Raw genomic sequence first — 24,128 nt, forward strand, 5'->3', positions numbered from 1 at the left:
AGAAACAAACAAAATGAAATACCTCTGTAAAAGTATTTCCAAAGCTATATAGTATATTTGGAATGTAATGACATTAAAATTTATGAAAAGCATGCAACTCTGTTATATTAGTATGTTAAAAAGTTGAGACTTTTTTCTTGAACAAAGACTTGAATAGTGCATAAGTAATACACATAAATACTTTAATACTAATACTAATATTAATAATAATAATAATACTACTACTACTACTAATAAAATACTAAGAATAAATGAGTATTGGTACTCACCAACAATCCCTTGCTGCTGCTGAGGTTGAAGTACTCTTTTTTCTTTGTCAGTATGTTTTTCCATAGATACCACAGTCCCTGAAGATATAGTAGTGAGAAAATTTACAGGTGTAACTGGTGTTATAATTTTACTTTTAGTCCAAGGATTAACTGCAGGTAAAGGAGCTTCCACATATTTAACAGGAGCTGAAGATTGAATCTCCGATTCTGCCTCTGTTTCTTCCTTGTCTTTCAAAATATCTTTATTTCCCACAACATGGTCCATACCTCCTCTATCTCCACGATCTCGTTCCTTATACGACCTCTCATTGCTTCCAGTATGACCACGAAGAGGATGTCTATGATCACGATGTTTCTGCCTTTCTCTAAAATCTCGCTGTTCTTTTAATTTTTCTTTTCTTCTAGCACTCTTTGGTGCTACTGTCTGAAATTCTCCGTCACTTCCTATATCACCGTTCATTTGTTCAACAGTGGCTTCTTGTCTTTCCTCAACTAAATTCCCCTTCTGAATAACTAACTGATTCTGTTCAATGGCAGTTGGTAATTCGTTTCCATAACGTGTCTCGATTTTGTTTTGTGGGTTGATTCTTCTTCCAGTTCTTTGATAAGACTTCCCTTTAACAGTGAAATTCTGAGAAGCAATACAATCCTTGATGGGTACGGATTGTTGTTGAACTACTTGACTACCAATGTTCTCCTTGTTGTTACCCTTGTTAACAACTCGGGTCTCGCTGCCACTTTTTGGATTCAAGATACTTGCATAAGAGACTCCGGGGCACTGTTCCTTCTCGGCACTTCCCTGCGTGCCACTGGCCACCTTGGCCGCCATTTTGAATAGTACGCGCCGAAAGACAAAACACGAGGTCCGAACACGAGGATTTTGTTCAAAAAAGTTTTATAAGATATTGTTTCCTCTCAGGCGGTTGAGGAGTCCTGAGGAACGTCGAACACCCTCGGACACATTAATCTAACCGAACAGCCTCGTTGTCTGATTAGAGATTCGAGACGTATCGTGTGTCGATTCGGCTTTAAAACATCAATCTAAGGATATCCTCCATACTACAGACTGGACGCATGTCTCCTTCGAGTTCGTGCTTGACAAAGCACGAACACATTAAATTTAATAGAAGTTGGCGTTAAATTTAACACAAACGTAGAACACTAGCCGTTACTCCTTTTCGTTGACGAATAGAACGCCCACTCGAAACTCGTCACGAGAAATCGCTCTTTCCAGAAGGCGCGGTGTGCACACGCGGTCGTTACTGAATACCTATAACGTCTCTTTTTTTTCTCTTATAATTTTTTAATTCAGCCGTACCAGAATGTTCTTTAGAAATTCAACGAAGAACAAATTTCTGACGAAAAAATTTCTACTAAAATTCAATCGAATGTACGAAGAATTCTCGTTTTATGTACACGAGGCAGTAGGTTGCGTGGTTAAGAACACGCTGACTCGGCGATTTCACTAGACGATCGAAAATCAGCCGGTACAAATATTTTTCTAACCGATAATGAATAATTAAATGATGTTTAATCTACCTACTTTATAGATGATATATGTCGAAGAAACACAAGAGTATACGCAGTGCGTGCCGAGTAGAAACGAAGAAGTTAAAGTAGACGATCAGAATACATCTTGTTAATACAAGTAATTTTTCTTTGAGTTCTTTTTTATATTTTACGTATCTTTCCCGGATTGTTTGATATGGAGGTTAAAAATTTTGTTACAACAGCAACGAGTTCAGGAGCACCGTTTCAACGTCACGTTACCACGGATTACGTAAACACGACATTTTCGACGAACTTTTTCCACGGTAAAGCGGTCTGCAAAACACATGTGGCCAACGCTTACTCCTGGCCTGTACACGAGCGACTACACAGTTTCCGGTTTAATCGATTTTACTAGGCATTTTTGCAGGTGGCGCCACCATATTTCCTACTTTATTAATGCCCGCACGACTTAAATTAGTCCTCAAACTAGTACGTTTGGGTCACTACGAGAATCTTAAACAAGAGCTTTAAGATAAATAAAAAAAGAAAAAGATCTGTTTACTTCTAATCCTATTGTCCATACTTGACATAATTTCATTGAATTAATATTTAATACAATTTAACTTGTTTTCTATATGGCGGTCTGTAATATGTATGATTTTTATTGATAAAATAAATAATTCACATTGTCTATAATATTTTGCATTAATATTTTATTCCTTGTAAACTTCCACTAATCATACATGAATAACACGATAAACAGAAAAACAATGATTTAGATTCGTTTTTACAGATTATATTACAATTTATTCGCATTACATAAAATATAACAATTTTATATAGTTTTTTTATGATAATAAACAATATTTTGTACATTATACAATGTATAAAGGATAGGATCTGTTCACATACACGATTATCTTCCCTCGGTATTTTAGTTCGTAAAATCTATCAAATGACACAATAAAAATCGTAAAATATCTAAAAAATGATTTAAATATAATGCTTCTTAATAATATCATGAATAGACATACAAAATTCCATTTCAAAAGTAACCACTTGCTCAGATTATCTTCAGAGTTATCTAAATTTTAGACAAGACATTAGACATCTGCTGAAATTGCGTATGTAGATATCAGCTGATTTGCATAGGATATTTCTTCATTGATCGTTCAAACGCTTCTACTATAGTAGATCTGAAAATAGTAAACGAATTAAATACAAACCAAAAGAGTAACTTTAGATAGTAGTTAAGAGATATAGTACTCATTGCCAAATATATGTATATTTATATTTTCCTGCATATAATATACAATTGCATACCTAAATACTTTCTGATGAAGAAGATAGGCAGATACATGTCCAGCATCTATGTACCGAATTTCAGCTCCTGGCCAGATTTTATCCAAACTCATACAATCATCACGTGGGACATACGCATCGTTCCTTGCACAGACAGCAATAATCAGCTCAGTATCAACAGGCACTTCAAAATTTTTTAAATGCGTACATTCGTCCATTATTCCGCACATAAATTGCAATGCTTCTCGTTCGCGCCACTTACAATCCGAAAATAGCGGATGTCTTGGAACTGGTAACAAACAAACACCTATTGCCAAAGCAAAATGTGCTATAAACCTGCTTGTACCAAACCATGCTTTTGTAAAGTTAGCATTTAAAACTGAGGAATATAGAAACAATATAAATATATTAGCAATGTAAATATCTATTAACAGGTTATTATTTATTAACACATTAAACATCTATAAATGTTGTGGTTAACTTTTCTTTGAATTATTCTAAATATATGAGAACAACGAAATTCATTACCATTTAGAATTATTAAATTATGGGAGACCAAATAGGTAAATTAATTTTTGAGGAATTTTATGTTTTTCGATACCTACATTTAAACCATAGAAATATTTTGTTAAAAAAAAGGGAAAGAGTAAATTTATCATTTTTGATAATGATAATATGTTATAAATACACATACGAAGTATTAAATTACCTTACGGTAGATTACCTTTAAGTGTATTTGAATCTTTTAATCTAAATTTGTTTGATAAAATGTTTAAAGGAAATATCCTTGCTGCTTTTTCCTCAGCAACTTGATTCTTCAGAGTATTGTCTTGGTTTTGCGAATCACAGTCGTTATGTACTTTATTATTGATCACAGTTTCAGAGGCAGTTGTAGTATGTACATCTTCAGTAGTATTGTCAGACATACGATTTAATTCATTAACTCTTTTCATACTCGAAGGATAATGCTGTGCAAAATGTTGACCAGCTAAAAACGCATCCTAGAAATAAACGAAATATTTTTTTTCTTGCAATTGTATATAAAAATCTATGTCTCGTTTGAGATAATTATCCTCTTACTTCTTTACCAATAATTTTCACCATTTTGGCAAGATCATTTTGATATAGTTCATTTTCAAAATATTGGTTTTCTAAAAGCGTCCAATTAATCGAAGCACTCATTACACCTTGAGTAAATACTGGTGATGCTGTTGACCATGAAAGGCAAGGGATTAATGGAATTGGTTTCGGCCAGTTAGTCGCTGCTAATGAAGCCATCTAAACAAATCAATAAATCAATATACATTGTTGATGTTTACTATTATATAATTTAATTTATCAATATTACTGAACCTTTAGATTTAAAATGAAATGAAAGAATACAAACATGACCACCCATTGATAAGCCTGTCAATCCTAAAGGTCCAAAACCTTGCTGCTCGCACCAATTTAGTAAAACAATTGATTCCATTATCAAACACCCTCCCATGATAAAGATGTCACATACATTATGTAAACAAGATCGTCTACAAAAATCAAATCCATATTAATATATAAATATGTATTTGTTCTGAAATACAATATGTTTTTAATGTTACAAACCTTTGGAATATAAGTTCTTACATTTGATTCTGTGGTTTCCTTGAACCATAAAATGGATTTTCCAATAACAAAGACGCAATTCCTGATTCTTTTAGTAGTGGTTTGGCAATTAGATTTCTTCTCCTCCAAAAGAACTGATATTATGTTATCAATGATTTTTATATTTAAAATGAAAAGTAATACTATAATTTATTTAAAAAATAATCTACTCACATGATCTCCTGTACCAGCAAGATGTAAACAAATGGGTTTTATTTTATGGGAATGCCATTTTGGTGGTAATACTAATTGGAAATGTGCAGTTATTGTCTCATAAGGCATTATATCAGGGAGGTGTTTATTGAATGGACTTTCAAAACATCCTTCTATGATATGACAATCTGACCACTCTTCATCCTAATTAAATATATATATAAATTACAGATATTATACATATATCTTATTAGGAAAACATTTATATTATACCTTAGTTATGTTAATTGGATAATCACGGGGTATAAGTTTATAACATGTTTCTCTGTTGGCAAGGAGTCTTCTAAATTCAAAAATCCTAAAATATAAATTTAATGATTAATACTTTATAACTCATATATGTTACTTTGCATACACATTTATGTTACTTTAAATTTCAGAATTCATCATTTTTTAAAATTTTGTTTATTTCTCTTTTAAAAATTAAACATTCATATTTTTCTCCCAATAAGACTAAAATATTACTTATTCACAAAATAAAAAATAATAATTAACGTTATAATACGCATTTTATCGGTATATGTATACTCTAGAATATTCTAGAACACGGTGCAAATGTTCAAACTTATTCTAAATAGGATAAAAATTAAAGTACTCTTACCTTTTAAGATTGTGAGGACTACCCCAGCCTTTCGTAAAGAATTTAGTTAGCAAAATACTTCTGTAAACGGCATCCAAACGACTTCGTGGCATTATGAATCAGTAATTTCTAAAAATTTGTAAACGCTTTTTATCCTAATGACGATAGAAATTTATTTGAGATAAAAACGTGTTAATTTTATTCGGATATTTGTTATTCGATTTGTGATTTGAGATAATTCAGATATTTTGCGCAAACACTTTCATATCGCAATTTTCAAAATGCTGTTAACGATGTCGACATCGTTCTTAGACTGACTGCAAACTTGCCGCGGTAAACAGATTATCGCGTATACTAATCAGGCGATAGGAATGATCGGATCAGGTGACGTCCTGCGAGTATATCGCGTATGAACATCCGCTTCTCGCATCTTCACCTCACTACAAATACAACTACAATTTAGACGGACAAATTCCTTAAATATCAACCATTGGTAAGAGGCTGCTACCTCTCAAACTGTTACGTATTTACAATGTTAATTCCGAACCAAGGCGCACAAATAATAAAATTAGATAGACATTCCTGATTTCTATCTAATTTCGTTAATAAATATGCGCCATCTATTGATTACTTATTTTTTTAAAGGAATATCAAATGGTACAAATAATATTGTTTTGTAACACTATATATATTTCACATTATTTAACTTCTAACCATTCCTATAAATGTTTGTTGTGTATTGAGATAGTAATATTGTAAATAATTTGAAAATATTAAGGAAGTTTACAAATTGTCAAATTATGCGACACACAAATGCATTGAATATCAAGTCTAGCTCATAATTCATTTGTGATTAAAATGAAACGTGTAACATGTAAATAATTACTTTAATAATTAATCAAAAATTATGTAAATATTTGCATGTCACTTGTTTCTTACTTAATGATATTTTATTGAAAAAGGAATAGTTAGACGGTGTAGATAAACAAAGTTAGCTAAGCTAACAGTTAATGAAAAAACAATGTCCGCTTCTCGTGTAGACGAGCTGATCAGTTACTTCAAATCACACAACAAAATTAGAGAACAACAAAGTCATTCTGCTAAAGTACATAGCGTAGGATGGAGTTGCGATGGGAAACTGTTAGCTTCCGGATCTTTTGATAAATCTGTTTGCATTTTCTCCCTTTGTCCGGATCGTTTGGTAAGTTAACATAACCTCAATATCAATTTTCGTTTCTTTTTTATGTTGTGATTTCTTTGTTTAACACTTAATTTTTATAAACATTTACTTGTTACCTAATGTTTATTGTTAATTAATTGCAATTTTATAAAATTACGATTAATATAAAATAATCATTTTGATGATTTTATTATTTGAGGTTGTGATTTTAAAAACCAGTTCGACCAATTTCAATTTATTAATATAATTCATTGTAGAAACAAGAAACAACTTTCAGAGGACATGGTGGTAGTGTGGATCAATTGTGCTGGCATGCCTTTTACCCTGAATTATTATCTACTGCGAGTGGAGACAAGACAGTTCGTATATGGGATACGAGGACTCAAAAATGCACAGCAAACATCAGTACAAGGGGTGAAAATATTAATATATCATGGTCACCAGATGGTAATACAATAGCAGTAGGAAATAAAGAAGATTTAGTGACTTTTATTGATGCACGGGTAATGAAAATTCGTGCGGAAGAACAATTTAACTTTGAAGTGAATGAAATTTCATGGAATAAGGATTCTGATACGTTTTATCTAACTAATGGTCAAGGCTGTGTTCATATACTTAGCTATCCAGATTTAGAACTGTTACATGTAATCAAAGCACATCCGGGAACATGTATTTGTATAGAATTTGATCCTACTGGAAGGTATTTTGCAACTGGTTCAGCAGATGCATTAGTTTCTTTATGGGATGCAGATGAACTGTGTTGTTTAAGAACATTTTCAAGATTAGAATGGCCAGTGAGAACGATATCATTTTCTTATGATGGACAATTATTGGCTGCAGCATCTGAGGATCTTGTGATAGATATAGGTGAAGTTGAAACTGGAGAGAAGATCGCAGATATACCAGTAGAGGCAGCAACCTTTACAGTAGCATGGCATCCAAAACAATATTTGTTAGCATATGCATGTGATGACAAAGATACTTATGACAGAAAACGTGATGCTGGCAGTTTGAAAGTATTTGGATTTGCCAATGACTAAAATAATATTTTTAGACTTTTATATAAAGATATATTATTGTGTAAAAAAAATGGTTTAACTTGATTTTCGTACCTGTCCTAACAATATTTTAAATACTTCAGATTATTATAATTGTATATTGGTTTAAAACAAGTTTAATCTATGAACAGCAAAATGTTATAACCACTTAGCAGTGGAAAGATAGAACTAATCTAATTATGACGTAATTAAAAAATTACATTTCTCAGTCTACGAAGCAAATCCTTGACTTGCTTAGGAATTAAATTAAATTAAAACTGTAACTCTCAGAAAATTTCTCTGTATACTATTATGCCAATTTCCTAGATAATTAATTAATTACATGTAATTAGTGTAGAGTGCTCTATTTTGGATATGAACACTATACTAATTGATCCCATTTAGTTTTTCCCCCTCTATATAGTGTTTGAAACATTCAATTGATGAAGATTTTCAATATTCTATTGTTTTGCTATTTTGCTGCCATAGTTACTAAAACTCATATATGTTATAATTCTTTCTTAACCTGAAAATACCAGTGAATCAATTTTATACTATTATTAATTCAATCTTTTATTACTGAATCTTTTTATTGATTATACATTCCCATGTCATGCTTAGAAGAGAGTCAGGCTGATTGTAGGTGTCTGTATACATTAACGTTAACAGATGCAATAATTCATGAACAATTTTCTGAAATGAAAGATAGTTTCAATCATGTGCCCAGTATTCATGAAGTGGATGAAGAAGAAACTGACGAGGAAAATACCTGTGATCAAGAATCAAAGACCCCCAAAGATGTTGAACAATCTGCAGATTTAGTAAAAGACACCATAGATGAAGATTCCATCTATAGCAATGACTCGTTTTGTTCTGATGAGTCTGGCGATGAATCTGAAGGAACTAATGTCACATCAAGATCGCTTAATGAGTCCCATCATTCTCCTGAAATCACTAATTGCACAAGTAACCAAAAGGATAGCAAAAGTGAAAAAGAAGAAGGATCCGAAAATATAATACAAAACAATGAAGTTACAAACTTAATTTCTTGTAGAAGTTCAATATCTGAAGCTAATTCTATAGGCATCAAACAGGTAAGGAACAGAAGGAGGAATATGAGTTTTACAGATGATGAAATTCGGAAGATCGAATGGGAGAATCAAATTCTTTTGAGAAAGATAATGGCACAACAAAGACCGAAGGAGAAGATACTTCATGAAAATGTCCCATTAACGCGCATAAGCAGCTCTGCAATAAATAGAAAGAAATTACAAAAAAAAATAGAAAATGAAAATATAGTATGTAATAAATAAATATGTTTAATGTAATTAGTTATAGGATGAATCAATGAAATATATTTACATTTACAGTTACTTTTGCAAAGGATACAACAAACTAAATCACGTGTTATGAACAATACAACAAAACCTGGTTGTAGACAGACAATTTTATAATCTGTAAGAAAAAAATAATTTTTATATGTCTTAAATTAACAGAAAATTTTTGATTGATATTGTTCTATTTTACGTTAACTATCTGTAATACAAACCTTATAACTGTGGTTTACTTTCTGCACCACAAAAAATTTTAAATACTTATATTTTAAAATTATAAAGATATCAAATTTCATAAATATACTTTATCAGTTTTGTAATAAAACTTATTTTACTAAATTATTTTAAGCAGATTTTAATAATTCTTTTTATAAATAATTGAATATTTTAAGCTACTTTCTTTAAAACAGATTATTTATAAAAGTAAGATTCAAATTATTAAAACACAGTAACTTTTTTACCAGTCTTGAAGAGTAGGTACACATTTTTATTTTGTTTTGTATACATCATAACTTTGTAAAATGTTTTGAAAACTTACCGAAGAAATTTCTACAAGTCAAGACTATAAAAATCACAGTTCTCACTCGTTCCAAATAACTTAATTATTACCTTTCTTTACGTAACATCAAGACCAACATTCTTTGAGTATTGTAATAATTTTTCATGTATGTGTAGAAAGTATAAAATAACAAATAATCGAAAAAACAAAAATCAATAAATTAGAAATTCTCTTATTTTTATATGTTCATTTCTTTGATTGATTTATGTTTCTATTGTTGTAAAATTTTACTTCCAATTCAGACTTTGGTTGGTCATTCTAACTCGAAACCATGAAAAAGCTTGTGATTTCGATTCGATATTTTTCGAAATTTCAACGTACCATATTAAAGTACCAATAATAACATAAGACAACAAATGACAACGTTAAAAATTTAACAAGTACAAAACAATTTTGCCCGAAATTATTCGGTATTATTATGCGACGTACTATTCAACAACATATCACAAATGCGAGAAACATGAATAATAACAAAATTAGCCTGTAGTTTAAGCATTACCAATCACAAAAGGTGTTGCTAATAAATACATTATTACTTTCCATATTAGAAAAGAAAATTGCTTTAACCAGGTCTAGATATCACAAGATACAATATTGAAAATTTTTGGAAACGAGATTAGTCTTCGCGCTTTTTCTTCCAAGACTCTGAGGATGATGGTGTCCATATTGTACTGAGTGAACGAAATGGATCGAAATCCGATCTTTCCTGAAATAATATTGAAAGAGTTTTGTATATAGAATCGAGATAAATATATGAGTAAAAAATTATTCTCTTACTTGTGTATCCGATTCTGTTTGTAATGAAGATAATTGTGAAACTAGAGATGGTGCAGCTGCACCCCATGGACTTGCAGCCCATACACCTCCTGTATTTATTCCCCAAACACCACTTCTTTCTTCTCCTACTGCTGTTCTAGTATATAAAGGTTTCCAATTTGACTCGACTGTTACCCAGTTATCTGTAAATTCAAGTTCATAATATTTTGATTATTTTAAAATAAAAAAAATATGGTCGTATTTAGTTGCTATATACTATGTAATAAAAAGATCTCTTACCCTTTAATGTATCCGTTAACATTGGAGGTTTCTCTGAGGATTTTGGTGAATCCAACTGAAATCCAGTTGTACTATCAGAGAATAATTTAAACATAGGATTATTATCTTCCCATAACTGACATCGTGTATCTTCCTCGGGACTCTCTAATTCCATTAATGGTTCATCGGTTTCTGGAAGATCGTCGTATGGAACCAATTCACGTTCAAACTGAAAAGTTCCAATCGAATTGTGATTGTAAAAATATAGGTATCACACAATCTTAAATTACATTATTTTTTAACCTACCAGTGGTTCTGTGAAGGCATTTATGAAATAACTATTTGAATGTTGCAAATTATTTTGCATTTTCAAAGAATCTTGACTAAGTGGCTTCTCTTTCTCAACAGATTGAATGCAGAAAGACGGAGATTTCGATACCATTCTGTATTCCTTCGTACTATGTATTAATTCTTGACTTGATTGTTGTTTAGTATAATCTACATCTTTGGTGTCGTTATTGAAAACCATTGACATGTTATGCGTGGTCGTTTGAGTTTTGTGTAACTTATTTAAATCCGAAAACGACGAAATACTCTCTTGATTTCGTGCTACGACGTCACTAAACCTAGCTCGATTTTCACCCCAACATGATGGCGGCGGAGGTAACGGAGCGGAAACAGCTCCCAATGCACGTGTTGCATCTTCTCTTTGGTTAGTACTTTCATTTAATGTTGCTACTATGATAAAAATAATTAATAAGTAATGGTCAATAATTAACAAAATTATATTAAGAGATTTGGAGATTTTATATACCTTTTACATGTCCTTTATCGATGACTCGACGTTTCTGGGATCCCTTATCCTTTCTAGGAGGATTTTTATTCTGTCGTGGTAACTTGAAGGATGACTCAACAGTACGGGTTGTATGAATATGGTGTTTCATAGTAGATCTTGTATTCGTTTTCCATCTGTTTGGATTATTGTGTCTTTCTTTATCATATTCATCGTCGTCACAGTCACCTTCGTAATTATCTCTATAATCTACGCATGGCACAGAAACAATTGATTGAGGTTTAGTCTTTTTAGTTGCAGATTTCCTTTGCAACTTATCGGATTTTCCACAAGGTTGATCGAAATTCTGTAACAAATAATATTTATTGTAAAATTTATTTTCTAATTCATAAAATGAATAGAGGTAATAATTTGATGTACATACAGTTTGACCAGGTTTCTCACCTTACAAAGTGGTGGATCATCTTGAACAGAACTCTCTGTTGTTGTAGACGATGTTTCTTCCTCCGAAAGATGAATGTTCCGTTGATTACTATTCTGCTCAAATTTTTTAAAGGATACGTGATTGTTATTGCTATTTCCAACTGCAGTTTGTTTTCTTTTGCTATCTAGCTTGTTAGTTCGAATATTATTAAGAAGTCCCGTTGTGTCAACTTGAACTTCATGATCGACCAGCTTCGTTTCCGTCTTAACATTTGTTGTTTGATTAGACTTTCCTTTCCTATTTGTTACAGGACTTGTCTTTGTAAGCGTATTTATAGGGTATTTCTTTTCTTGAGTTCCCTGGATATCAGAAAATGCGGTCTCTGCCATAGAATTATCCGTTTGAACTTCCTGTACATTGTTTTGCTTTTTACTATTCCTTTTCTTGACACCAAGCGTAATATTGCTTATAACGTTACTGTTATCTAAATTCGATTCTTCGCATCGTTTAAATGTCAACATGTCTTTCGATTCAGTGTCTAGCTTAAATCTGCGTTCTTCATCCGCAGACCAGTCAGGAATTTTCAGTCCTTTTTGCATGTTATCTTTGTCCTTATATTTTTTCACGTTCATCAGTGCCCAATCTGGATACGTTTCTTCTTTTTTTGCCATTTTCTGTTTTTCCTCATTTATTAATTTCTCTTTCAAAGAAGTCGAATCTTGCGCTGTGTGTACAGGCATGTGCGATAATAACCTTAAATCTAGAGGTGGTTGAACTGAACTTTCTCTCGAGAAGTTAGCTAAAGTTCCCCGTAATATTCGATCCGCTTCAAGAAATGAAATAGCGAGAACACATATTAATAATATCAACGAAAGACTAATAGCTGTCCATCGCACAGTGTATTCCCATGACGGTCTCCAAAGTGCCGCTGTGCAAGCTTCCAAAGAATGCGGAGGAAGAGTAGCGAGTAAATTAAGTATCACCGTACCATTCTCGATATCACTATCAGAACCCAAACTTGTAGATATCAGGAGCTTCCTTTCGATTCGTGACAAGGTGAAGTCTGGCGTAAATGCTATTTCCACCTTTTTTGCAGCATTTGGGATCAATTTGAACGGCGTGCAGTTCAATACCTTGAAACCATACCCTTCGCATCGTAAACCGTTAATATAAAAATCGTAGATTTCTATAGGAAGTTGTCCTGTATTCCTTGCCATAAAGGATCTCTTTACCGTCAGATTTGGAACCAGACTCCGTTTAAATCGTTCTCCTATTATTCAGAAAAAGAATAAAATATATTAAGTTATTTTTTTTAATGTACTAGTTTATGTTAATTTGTAATTATTAAATATATGGTAATTTTTGGTAAAATGATTCTATTTTTTCATTATGCTTGAACGATAGAACGAGGGTAGAGAAACGTACATACGTTCACAATCTTTAAGATGTTTTTCCGCAAGTTCGAATAGTAAAGGCGTAGTAGAACCTGGCTTTCGATTTCCAAATTTAAACTGTGCATTTGCTCCTTGACCTATCACACGCAATACTTCCAAAATAGTCATGTTATTCCTACAATTATTGAAAATGAAGGAAGATTTATTACTCATTTCTTTATTTTGACGAATTTGGTGATGAAATTTACCTAACATATAAAAATGCAGATGATAAAGATTGTGAGAAAGGTGTATATGATACTTGTACAGTTCTCAATTCTGAAGGTTTTAAATACAAAGGAATAGATCGTGATGCTACTGTAATGTTCCATTCTTTCTCGAACGTTTCTCTATCTACTATACTTTCTTCTAACTTGAATTCTTCTGCAATTGTAGATCCACAGTCTACACATGTAAATTTAAACCTATACATAAAAATATATTTATTCATATTACATGTTTTTGTTATAATTTTTGTACGAACAATACTTTATATAGGGTGAAACAAAAAAAGAGTAGATAGTATTTGTCAAACAATGAAAAAATGTCTTAATAAACATGGGAAGAAAAATTAACAGTTCCAAAGTTAAAAATAATTTGTTGTTTCAGTTAAGGCAACTGACCTTCTCGCTTCAGAAGCTATCATATTATATAGAAATAATGTGAAGATTTCTTAAAAGTATAACAATCTTCAACAATTAATGACATAGACGAATTACGTCAGAAAATATAAAATGCTAGTGAAATAGTTAGAACACGTCCAAGAATTTTTTAAAAAGTACGCAATTTAATACAAATATGTCAAACATGTGTGAAAATGGAAGGCGAACATCTAGAAAGCTTTCTGTAATTAGAAAAAGAAGAAATGATAATGTAATCCACTGTTTGAATATGGTACGATAGCTCCCGAAGCAAGTTTGTCGCTTTAATCGAAACAAAGTTGTTTATAACTTTGAAAATATTCATTTTTCGACCCATGTATAATTAGGACTTTTTTTTCATCATTTGGAAAGTACTATCTATCCTAAAAGTTATGAGTTTCACCCTGTATATATATTTGTTTATTTATTCGAAAAATACATACTTAGCGGGTAACGAATGATAAAGTCTTGTTCCTTGTGGATAATTCCAATCCAGAACTAATTGTACTATTAAAGGAGTGATACTTGGATTGTACACTTTGATCGTTCTATAGGACGTATTTCCAATTTGCGTCAAAGGAAACATCAAAGCGACTTTATCTTTACTATTAGCAACACCAGTTAATAAACTGGGCCAATGTGGTTTTATATTTAAATAAAATTTGTGCCCGCGAACTTCTGTTGTATCTAAACGCATCGTAATATTGTCCCAAGAACGACTGCCTGTTAAATTAAGAAATCGTGTATATCTGATATTTAATAAATTTAAATCAGAGTTTCTTGTATTTGAAGGTAGGGCCAAGGTGTTCAACCACTGTTTACCAGCTGTAACAAGATAAAAAGTATGAGTTTAATAATATAAATACATGTACATATATAAACATCATTTAAATTATAGTGTGTATAATAAGATAACTGACCATTGCTGTCCAATGATAAGCCTAAATAACAATGATGTTTACAAGCCACTGATGGATCAATTCTTACTGAACCAATGTAATTTTCTCCTTTTGTTATAACAGGCATTGATGCTTCTTCTAAAGGTATGTATTTTATTCTGTTATCTTTATTTACTGGTGCGATTCGAGTTACTTGCATAGGCTTAATGAATGTTGAATATACCTTTACTTGCTGTACACAAATTGACCCCTGCAAAATGATTACAATAGAAATTATTAAAAAAGGTTTATCAAAAATTCAGAAAATTCAGATAAATCCACCAATAATTTGGTACAATATTCTAACCACTTACAGGGAAACAATCTGTAAAAATAAGTTTTTTCAAAGAAATTCTTCCATATGCAACTCGCATGTAAACTGGTAAAATAAATCTTTCATAAGTTGTCCTAACGAATACATCACCCACAATTGTATCTTCCTCAACCATTGGAGTTTTGACTTTAATTTTAAAAATAGCTAAATGACCAGGTTTTATGTATTGCTAAAATTAAGTAATAATGTTTTATTAATGTTTTTATGATTATTATATTGCAATAAATATTTGTTATAATAGAATTATTACTTACATTACCCGTGTGACTGCATACAGTTATATTACGAAGTTCTTTATCCAATAAATCAGCAGGACCATTTTGACAACCCATAAGTTCCAATACTGCACCAGGCATGTTAACACCCCAACCATGTAAATCTATATTAATTGGATTTTGATTCTCCAAAGCAAAAATAGCTTCATTTTCAGTTCCACTTCCTACTGTGCCAAAATTCATCGTGCCTTCGTCACTTTCTCTTTCTTCAGGAACAATTTTCCTTACTTTTCCATCATAACTTAGCAATGGAACTTCAGTTACAGAAACGTTTGAATGAATTAAAATTGACGATTCCATCTTCACATTATCAGTTTTCTTATCTTTTGCGAGTTGTAAAGAAAATATATTAACTTTTTGCTCTGGTTTTATTACTCTTGGAATAAAATTTTGTATCTATAAAATAAATGATATATATTTTAATTTCTAATTAAATTTTTTCTTGGAGTTTTGTATTATCATTGTAACTTACTGTAAAAAGTGTCTTTATATGCGATGACATTGTGATATTTGTAATAGCTAATGGTAATTTAAACTTATTAACAACGCTAAAATTTCGTGTTTGATTAGATTGGAGAGAACAATAATGCGTAATTGATGCGTTTACTTCTAGTCCACCCTGTAGAGCTTGTGCTACCCATGGAATTGTTAGTTTTTGACTAGAACCACCAGGACCTATGGCTTTTATCACTAATTTGCCCTTAAAATGTTGTGATTCTAAACCAGTCTTCCCTAAAATAAAATAGTATATTTTATTATATCATATATCATATATACAGCGAAATTACGTACAGTCATAAATTAATGCTCCTATGGCAATCGGTATATCGGTATCTCCAGGAATTACCGCCTGCTCGAAATTAAGTTTTAATGCTTTAGAAACTGGCGTACTAATTATATTCTGTAAAATATATAAAAATTCTTTTGTCTATAATGATCCAAATACTTCATAAATTATATTAAAAAAATTATTTACCATAATTTTTATTGGTTTTTTTGCCGAATTTTTCAAAGCAATAGGGTATTGGATGGGAGGTTGCAGTGAGCCACCCATACCTAAATTGATTACTCCAGAACTTCCACCCCAATGAAGGCCAGCCTCACTTTTAACTTCAACTTCAACTGTTACAACAAGTACTTCTGAAGTATTGTTTACTTTAAGTCTGTAATTAAGACAAATATCAATAATTAAATCTAGAATAATTAAAGATAACATTTGTGACACAAACCTAATGTATGCAGTATGATTTTTTTCTGTGTAAGCATTAAAATGTAATCTTATGATAGGCTTTGTCTGATATGGTGGAATTTCCCATAGTTCACGTGAACCTTCTGCTTCTCCTGATGGTAATTCTAGTTGAAATTCTCCACCACTACTATATACCTCTAATACCTTATTCATAAAATATAAAATACAGATAATTATTAAATAAAATAAAAAGTAAATAATTTTTAAAATATTATATATTTATATATTATATAATAATTTTAAAAATATATAAACAAATCCATACTTGTAAAGCTTCTGAGTGTGGATTGTGCATGTATATAAGTGGAGTAAATGTTGCATTTAAAGGTAATTTAACATCCACTACAGGTCTGAGTCGATATGGACTACTGACACTTATTCCTTTCACCTATGTGGAGATAAGATTATATTTTTAATTAAAGAAAAATATATGTAGAATTTACAATTATAAATACAATAATTTGTGATTACTTGATATTTCACAGTTCCATCCGCTGTATGTATAAAAAGATGTATATCAATATCACCTTCTTCTCGGCCAAGAAAGATAACATCAAATGTTGTATTCCCCAATGGTGGAATTACCTATACAGATTAAATTGTGATAATGAAACTTATTGTGTTTTACTTACATTGTTCTATATTATTTTAAAATTAATTTATCAATTTTCTATTTCTTTTAGATATTTTCATTTCTTTTGTCTCTTGAAAAATAGACATAAAATCTTACTCCATGAAAAACTTACTTTGTTTCGAAAGAATGATGAATGGAAATGACGTGTATTTCCAGAAATTGATAAAAGGTGGATTGTTTTGTTCTGATCTCTATTAAACAAGATCACAGTTTCTTGGTGGGGTATACCAAGTTGTCTAGAAACAAAAACATCTTCATTGTATGTATATTCACCTATATTAATGTGACACAGCCAAAATTTATATACCTCTCTTTAAAGTCCAAAACATGTGGTTTGAAATAAACATAAGACAATGAATCTTGTGTTTTATCTTCGTCTGATGTCGTATCCCTTAAAAATCAGTTTGAAAATTTTAATGTATCTAATAGTAATTTTCAAATATATTTGTAATAGTGGAAATTGAAAATAGGAAAGGTATGAGAAAAATTAGTTTGAAGTAATCACAGTTAGTAAAGAAGTGTTTAGAATTTAAAAAAGTTGTTATTTAAAAGTATTATTGTAATAAAACAATTAAAATATTTTATTAAATGATTAAAATCATCATATTTAATAACATATCTTTTTCACATTTTAAACTATTATATCGTTTTTGTGCTATCACATTAAGACAACTAATTAATTAAAAATCCTAAATATCTATCTCTTATATTTTTTTTTCAATTTTTAGCCTTGCATGAAATAAAAAAGAGATGAATAGAAAATTATATTATTGTAGATAAACGTTTTGAAACTGAAGAAGGAAACTTATAATGAAAACCTTTCCTACTTTCACTCACCATTATTTTAATGAGTATTATGCTTACCCAGCCCCCTGTACTGTATTAGTAAAATCCTATAAAATAAAAATTTAACATTATATAGAATCATATAACATTCGTTTTAGAACATTATATATATATTTTTAAAAAATAAAAAAATTTTATTAAAATATTTGGAGAAAAATACTCATTGCAGTTAATATTATATTTAAAAATTTGTTTATTTGAAATTATCTATTTAACGCAAAAATTTTGGTTTTCTTCTCTAATCTAATGTAATCTAATGGAATCTAATATAAGATAAGACAATTTAGATAAGAAAAGAAATGCAACTAACCTTATGCATAGACATAGGTATGTTGTCCAAAAGGTATTGAACATCATTGTCATCCTGTACGAAGGCTATGAAACATTTCTTATTAGATAAAAATCTTAAATAAATTATCAATTTTCTATACAGATTATTTGTAGCAAAAATTATGAAATATAAACGATATAAAAGCATCATAAGTTATAAAATATTACTTCAGAAATATATTAATCATTTAGAGAGATTTGATATAATAATAATCAATAATAATTGGTAAATATTGTCATTCATTAATATCATTAACATAAAATTTTATGTATACATATTATACTTTTACATTCATGAAGTTTCTATGCACATGTATGACATAAAATTTTCACTAACAATTCCTTACTTATCTCTTAAAACATAATATCATATCAACATTTTATCTGCTACAGTATAATACTACAAACATTGTAAATCTCTGTCACTATAATTGACAATATGCTCACAATATAATGATAACTACAAAATAATAAAGAAAACCTTGTATTTGTGCGAATACATGAATTAATTTATAATTCAACGACGTAAAAAAGAAAACTATCAATAAACATACCATAAAGTATCTTTGTTAACAAGCAAGTAAGTACAGATCTTTAAATTTTCTTAGAAAAATGAGAATTTATTGACTTTTAACAAGCACATAGGACTTTGTATTAACATAAAATTATATTTCAAGTAAACAATGCCTGATCATATATCAAACAACAGTACAGAAACGTTATTTAAGATGTATATTACTGTGGCGAAATGAAGATAATTAAAATAGTATAAATATACATTTACCATTATTGTGCCCATGTAAGGATGGTCGAATTTGTGACGTCAACTCGAAAAACGTTAACAAGAAGATACAATAAAGTACTTTTAACTCAGTCATAATAATAGTTTTCACTGTGTTGTTTGCTGTTTTGTCTTTAGCAGAAATGAAAATCCGCTTTCGGCCATACTTTTGCCACTATCGAATTCTGGAGTATCGATTCTACTTCCGTCCGATTTGAAACCTTTCCACAGATGAATTTCATACAACCAATCTGACGAAGATGGATTATATATGTATTATCTCTATATCTTATTGTTATATCAATGTATCTTTCGTATATTAATCTTTGATATGTTAATTTCTCGATTATTTCGTTTTTCTGTAAATAGTTCAAGTTCTCAAAGTAATCAAACAATCACGTCATTTGATTCATCACTTATAATTTATAGGTGGGTAAAGACTGGCAAGTTTGTAATTAAAAGTTGTGGTTTTTCATTTTATTTCAAAATATATATTGGTAATTTGCGATTTCATATATGTATATGCATATGTTATGATGATTTCGTAATGATACTTATATTTGATTAGTAGAATGTCCGTTTACTATTCCAGGATTTATTATACAATTTAAAATATTGGCTCATGTAATTTTGTTAATTTTTATATCTCCAAACACCTACGTAAAAATCGCAAATAATATTTAAGAACCTTATTATAAACTATCCAATTACGTTACTTTATTGTGAGAAAGTTGACAACTTCATGGTTTCTTTTGAATATTTTATTGGAGTTTGAAGTTGATTTTATATCGTTTCATATATTAGTTGAATAAATGAATACGATTGATTATTTAATACTAACTTAAAAAGCTACTTTTATAAATTTTAAATAAATATTATACGTAGCTTGTTCAATGAATCTGATCAAGGAAGGTAGGGAAATTCATGTGATCAATATCTAGGGGAAACATAGGAAACCCTAGTATTTAATTTATTTGGAGCCAGTTTAAGCTTTCAAATATGAAAGTTCTATCTGCACATGTGTTGCATATAACCTAATAAATAAATAAGTAAAAAAAATTATTACATTATTACGGTGAACATTTTATGTTTTAAAGAATTTTATATATTGGGCATTTTAATATAAAAATTTTACTAATTTGGAAATAGACATTCAAAATGCGGAATACTAGTATGTGATGTATATGTTTAATTATTAATAGAATTATCATTAAACAGATGTTTAATTAATCTCTATTCTAAATAAAATAGGCAATAGAACTGGGAAAAAGAAACTTTCCTGGATATGTAGGAAAAAGATAAAATCACAGAAATCAAAGAAACCGACACAAGAGATAGATGACAATACAGATGAAAATAAAAAACCTAGGATTATTGTTCGCAATATACCATTTAAGGTTAGTGCACTTTTCAATATTAAATAAGAAATATATTTCTATATTAGCAAATTCATATTTATTTATATCATTAGACAACTCCAGAAGATGTGAAAAAATTGTATGAACCATTCGGAGAAATATTAGAAATAAATTTTCCAAAACGGACAGATGGTTCCCCAGTTGGATGTTGTTTTATTCAATTTAAACAGCTAAAAGATGCCTCAAAAGCAATATTTAGTACAAATAAAAAGGAATTTCTTGGTATTGTTCTATTAAGAAATAAAAATTACCAATATTGATAATTTAAGCAATAATTTGTTGACAATAATATGTTACAAACATATTTTTAGGTAGAATAATAAGTAGTAGTTGGGCTGTTTCAAGATCAAAATACTGTGAAAAGTTGAAAAAAGAATCAGAAAAAGCAGAAAATTTGGATAATGAACATGGTACAAGTGAGGATACAGAGAGAAGTCAAGATAAAAGACATGAAAATAAACAAATGAAACAGGATGAAGATGAAGAAGAAGATCCATCTAAACAGGAAACATTATTACAAATAAAAAGGGAAAGGAGAAGATTGCTCAAGGACAAAAATAGAAAAAAGAGAGCAAGAATTGTAATAAGAAATTTATCATTTCAGGTAAGATAATGGTTAAAATTTACATTAGTTCTTCCTTTAAAAGATTTGTATTTTTCATCATAATTGTAGGCAACTGAAGAAGACTTGAAAAAACATTTTTCTCCATATGGGTCAGTAGAAGAAATCAGAATTTTGAAGAGAAGTGATGGCAAAAATATAGGATGTGCATTTTTACAATTTGAGCATGTACAAAGTGCAGCTAAAGCTATACATTATACAAATTTACAACCACTTCTAAATAGACCCATTATAGTTGATTGGGCAGTATCTAAAAACAAATTTGTACAAAATAATTCTGAAAATAAACAGGAAGATAAAGTTAGAGTAAAGGTGGAAGAAGAAAGTGACATAGAAGATACAGATAATACAAAACAATTAAGTTTAAACGGAGAGCTAGGGGGGTGAGTAAATTTATAATTTTAAAGAAAGGATATGTAATTTTGTATTTTAAATACTGTTTTAAAAGCATACAACTAAGATGTAACTAAACAAAATGTAATTGCAGTGAGGATGAAAATTTCGATATTGTCACAGAAAATGTTGAATTTGATAATGATTGTTTAGATGAAGTAGAAACAGACAATGAAAATGAAATATCTGGAAACAATGAAGAAAATGAAGATGAGGAACAAGGAAAGATAGATGTAAAAGAAACAAAACCACGTTTCAAATCTCATGATGTTTCTGAAGGAAAAACCATATTTCTAAAAAACGTACCATTTTCGATAAAAAATGATGAGTTGAAGAAATATATGGAACGATATGGACCTATTTGTTATGCTCTCGTATGCATAGATCCATTAACTGAATTTTCAAGAGGTACAGCATTTGTTAAATTTAAGGTAAATTTTTATGAAATATATTCTATCCTTTTCATAACAGAATTTACATTTTCATAAAGATTCGATTATAGAATGTTGAAGATGCTGAAAAATGTTTATCAGCAGGGAATGAACTGCAAATGGAAGATCAAATACTTGAAGCACACAGAGCATTGGATAGAAATGAAATCGAAAACAAGGCAAATTCAAAACAATACAAACAAAAGGATTCTAGGAATTTATATCTTGTAAAAGAAGGAGGTATATATTATATAAAATAAAAAAAGAAGGGGAGAAATTTCTTTTAGTAATAATTTTGTATAATATTAGAGATTAACTGATAAGTGAATTTTAATTTTTTAGTTGTATTAGCTGGAAGTTCAGCTGCAGTTGGAGTTTCAGCGACAGATATGTCAAAACGGTTGCAAATAGAACGGTGGAAATCACAGATATTGCGAAATTTAAATATGTTCGTGTCCAGAGTACGACTTGTTGTTCATAATTTACCAGCTACATTAAATGATGATAAATTCAGAAAAATCCTTGAACGTCATAGTCCTCCTACAGCAGTTATAAGAGAGGTATTTATTAGGTTACATAATTCCAACTTGAATATTTAATATTGAATAAACTTATGTTAGAAAATTAATTTTTAAGTTAATTTTATATAGGCACGTATTATGCGAGATCCAAAAAATGTGGATCTGAAGGGAGTGTGGAAATCGAAAGAATATGGATTCGTTTCGTTTACAAAACACGAAGATGCACTTGAGACTTTGAGAAGTGTGAATAATAATCCAAATATATTCACTCCTAAAAGGGTACATAATATATAAATAACATTAATAATATAAATATAATTTTTCTTTAAATTATTCTGTTACATATCTCGTATTTTTATTTATTTAGAGACCAATTGTATCCTTCTCAATAGAAAACCGAGTAATGGTGAATGCCAAACAAAAGAGACTTCAAAAAAGTCGCGAAAATAATCCTCTTTGGTCAGGAAACAAAGTTAAAACGGAAGGAGAAGATACAAACCAAGAAGTTGCAGCGAAACGACTAAAAACTGAAAATGAAGACAAGTTTAACATAAAACCGTATACCGGAATGGTTGGAAAACCTGGTGAAAATAAATTACGGTCAAAACACAATTTAAAAATTCAAGCAATGGTGCATAGTCAAGCAGTAAAAAAAGAGAAAAAGATCAAAAAGTCTTCTAAAAAATTAGAAATAAAAAGGAAGCAAAAAATTGCAGATAGAAATGAAGTTAAAGTAAGCGTTTTTTAAATCTATAAAGCTGAAGATTACATAACAATTATTTATATTTTCTAATTGAGACTTTTTCTTTACAGCCAAAACAAAGAACGAAAGTAAACCACGATGATGTGAATTTGGAGAAACTTGTAAATAAATACAAAGACAAATTAAAATCGTTAGAATTGAAAAAATCTAAATGGTACGAATCATAGAATTTAATTGCTACAATAGGAATTTTACAATAAGAAATTGTACTGAATAGCTAATTTCTGTATACACATTATAAAGAAAAATAAAACGGCAAAACGTTGTAAGGTTTTTATTGTAAAACTACCTTTATACATTTTTAAAATAATCTTCTTAACAAATAAATATTATGGCATTTTAATTTAATCCATGTGAGATTGTACAAAATAGTAAAACATTTAGAATTCCCGCCATTCACGTGATGCATTAGAATTCTCCCAATAAGTGATGCCCAAATCGTTTTCAACCAATAGCATTGTCCTACAAAATAGAAAGGATCCAGTTCAAAGATTATGTCTTCTAGTAGTTGGAAAGAATATTAAAGTCCATTCTAAAATTCATATTATATAAAATATGTATAATATAACGTAAAATTATTATGTATACATATTACGTGAAATATGTAAATACCATTTTGATTAAAATAAAATGAATTGCTCTTATTTCAATCTTAACTACA

General features: G+C 29.9%; 6 protein-coding genes across 17 annotated transcripts in view; 3 read left to right on the forward strand and 3 right to left on the reverse strand.

Moving 5' to 3' along the window:
- The window catches only part of LOC126915619 (la-related protein 1B), a 30,537-nt gene extending 28,395 nt beyond the window's left edge, over nt 1-2,142 (reverse strand). For all 7 annotated transcript variants that reach the window (XR_007710267.1, XR_007710266.1, XM_050720452.1 and 4 more), the window contains exon 1: nt 270-2,142. Coding sequence is in view for 5 of the 7 variants with exons in the window: in XM_050720452.1 (XP_050576409.1) it covers nt 270-1,098 (829 nt within the window). In the remaining 2 variants the exon portion in view is untranslated. The remainder of the gene's footprint in view (nt 1-269) is intronic.
- Nucleotides 2,143-2,540: 398 nt separating this feature from the next.
- Nucleotides 2,541-5,996, reverse strand: LOC126915623 (protein ABHD18). 3 transcript variants are annotated; one of them, XM_050720465.1, is made up of 9 exons: nt 5,518-5,996; nt 5,130-5,214; nt 4,878-5,060; nt 4,686-4,798; nt 4,450-4,588; nt 4,143-4,340; nt 3,787-4,063; nt 3,084-3,351; nt 2,541-2,956 (listed from the first exon to the last, which is right to left on the reverse strand). In XM_050720465.1, the coding sequence occupies exons 1-9, from the start codon at nt 5,607-5,609 to the stop codon at nt 2,896-2,898; spliced, it is 1,416 nt and encodes a 471-aa protein (XP_050576422.1). In that variant the 5' UTR covers nt 5,610-5,996; the 3' UTR covers nt 2,541-2,895. The 3 variants fall into 3 exon arrangements, with proteins under 3 accessions (XP_050576422.1, XP_050576421.1, XP_050576420.1); XM_050720464.1 differs by having other exon boundaries at nt 3,084-3,369; XM_050720463.1 differs by having other exon boundaries at nt 3,084-3,441.
- Nucleotides 5,997-6,006: 10 nt separating this feature from the next.
- LOC126915624 (THO complex subunit 3) lies at nt 6,007-8,008 on the forward strand. 2 transcript variants are annotated; one of them, XM_050720466.1, is made up of 3 exons: nt 6,007-6,153; nt 6,537-6,697; nt 6,934-8,008. In XM_050720466.1, exons 1-3 carry the CDS (start codon nt 6,108-6,110, stop codon nt 7,714-7,716), a joined length of 990 nt encoding a protein of 329 aa, XP_050576423.1. In that variant the 5' UTR covers nt 6,007-6,107; the 3' UTR covers nt 7,717-8,008. The 2 variants fall into 2 exon arrangements, with proteins under 2 accessions (XP_050576423.1, XP_050576424.1); XM_050720467.1 differs by lacking the exon at nt 6,007-6,153 and adding an exon at nt 6,183-6,370 and having other exon boundaries at nt 6,459-6,697.
- A 310-nt stretch (nt 8,009-8,318) lies between these two features.
- Nucleotides 8,319-10,374, forward strand: LOC126915626 (uncharacterized). Its single transcript, XM_050720470.1, has 2 exons — nt 8,319-9,011; nt 9,084-10,374. The coding sequence occupies exons 1-2, from the start codon at nt 8,322-8,324 to the stop codon at nt 9,165-9,167; spliced, it is 774 nt and encodes a 257-aa protein (XP_050576427.1). The 5' UTR covers nt 8,319-8,321; the 3' UTR covers nt 9,168-10,374.
- LOC126915618 (transmembrane protein 131) lies at nt 9,998-19,705 on the reverse strand. Of its 2 annotated transcripts, none has more exons than XM_050720448.1 (23): nt 19,323-19,705; nt 18,519-18,583; nt 18,227-18,255; nt 17,670-17,753; nt 17,475-17,598; nt 17,200-17,313; nt 16,994-17,116; nt 16,709-16,872; nt 16,456-16,642; nt 16,272-16,380; nt 15,952-16,211; nt 15,459-15,875; nt 15,185-15,373; nt 14,853-15,081; nt 14,376-14,757; nt 13,501-13,716; nt 13,288-13,427; nt 11,879-13,128; nt 11,456-11,780; nt 10,949-11,376; nt 10,663-10,870; nt 10,384-10,565; nt 9,998-10,312 (listed from the first exon to the last, which is right to left on the reverse strand). In XM_050720448.1, the coding sequence occupies exons 1-23, from the start codon at nt 19,414-19,416 to the stop codon at nt 10,223-10,225; spliced, it is 5,409 nt and encodes a 1,802-aa protein (XP_050576405.1). In that variant the 5' UTR covers nt 19,417-19,705; the 3' UTR covers nt 9,998-10,222. The 2 variants fall into 2 exon arrangements, with proteins under 2 accessions (XP_050576405.1, XP_050576404.1); XM_050720447.1 differs by having other exon boundaries at nt 10,949-11,379; nt 19,323-19,704.
- Nucleotides 19,706-20,197: 492 nt separating this feature from the next.
- On the forward strand, nt 20,198-23,732 carry LOC126915620 (RNA-binding protein 28-like). Of its 2 annotated transcripts, none has more exons than XM_050720455.1 (11): nt 20,198-20,231; nt 20,571-20,716; nt 20,791-20,959; nt 21,049-21,341; nt 21,411-21,742; nt 21,847-22,183; nt 22,255-22,423; nt 22,526-22,743; nt 22,834-22,983; nt 23,072-23,437; nt 23,518-23,732. In XM_050720455.1, exons 1-11 carry the CDS (start codon nt 20,213-20,215, stop codon nt 23,632-23,634), a joined length of 2,316 nt encoding a protein of 771 aa, XP_050576412.1. In that variant the 5' UTR covers nt 20,198-20,212; the 3' UTR covers nt 23,635-23,732. The 2 variants fall into 2 exon arrangements, with proteins under 2 accessions (XP_050576412.1, XP_050576413.1); XM_050720456.1 differs by lacking the exon at nt 20,198-20,231 and adding an exon at nt 20,303-20,490.
- Nucleotides 23,733-24,128: the final 396 nt, after the last annotated feature.

This window comes from Bombus affinis, chromosome 4 (assembly GCF_024516045.1).
Source record: "Bombus affinis isolate iyBomAffi1 chromosome 4, iyBomAffi1.2, whole genome shotgun sequence".
Lineage (NCBI taxonomy): Eukaryota > Metazoa > Arthropoda > Insecta > Hymenoptera > Apidae > Bombus > Bombus affinis.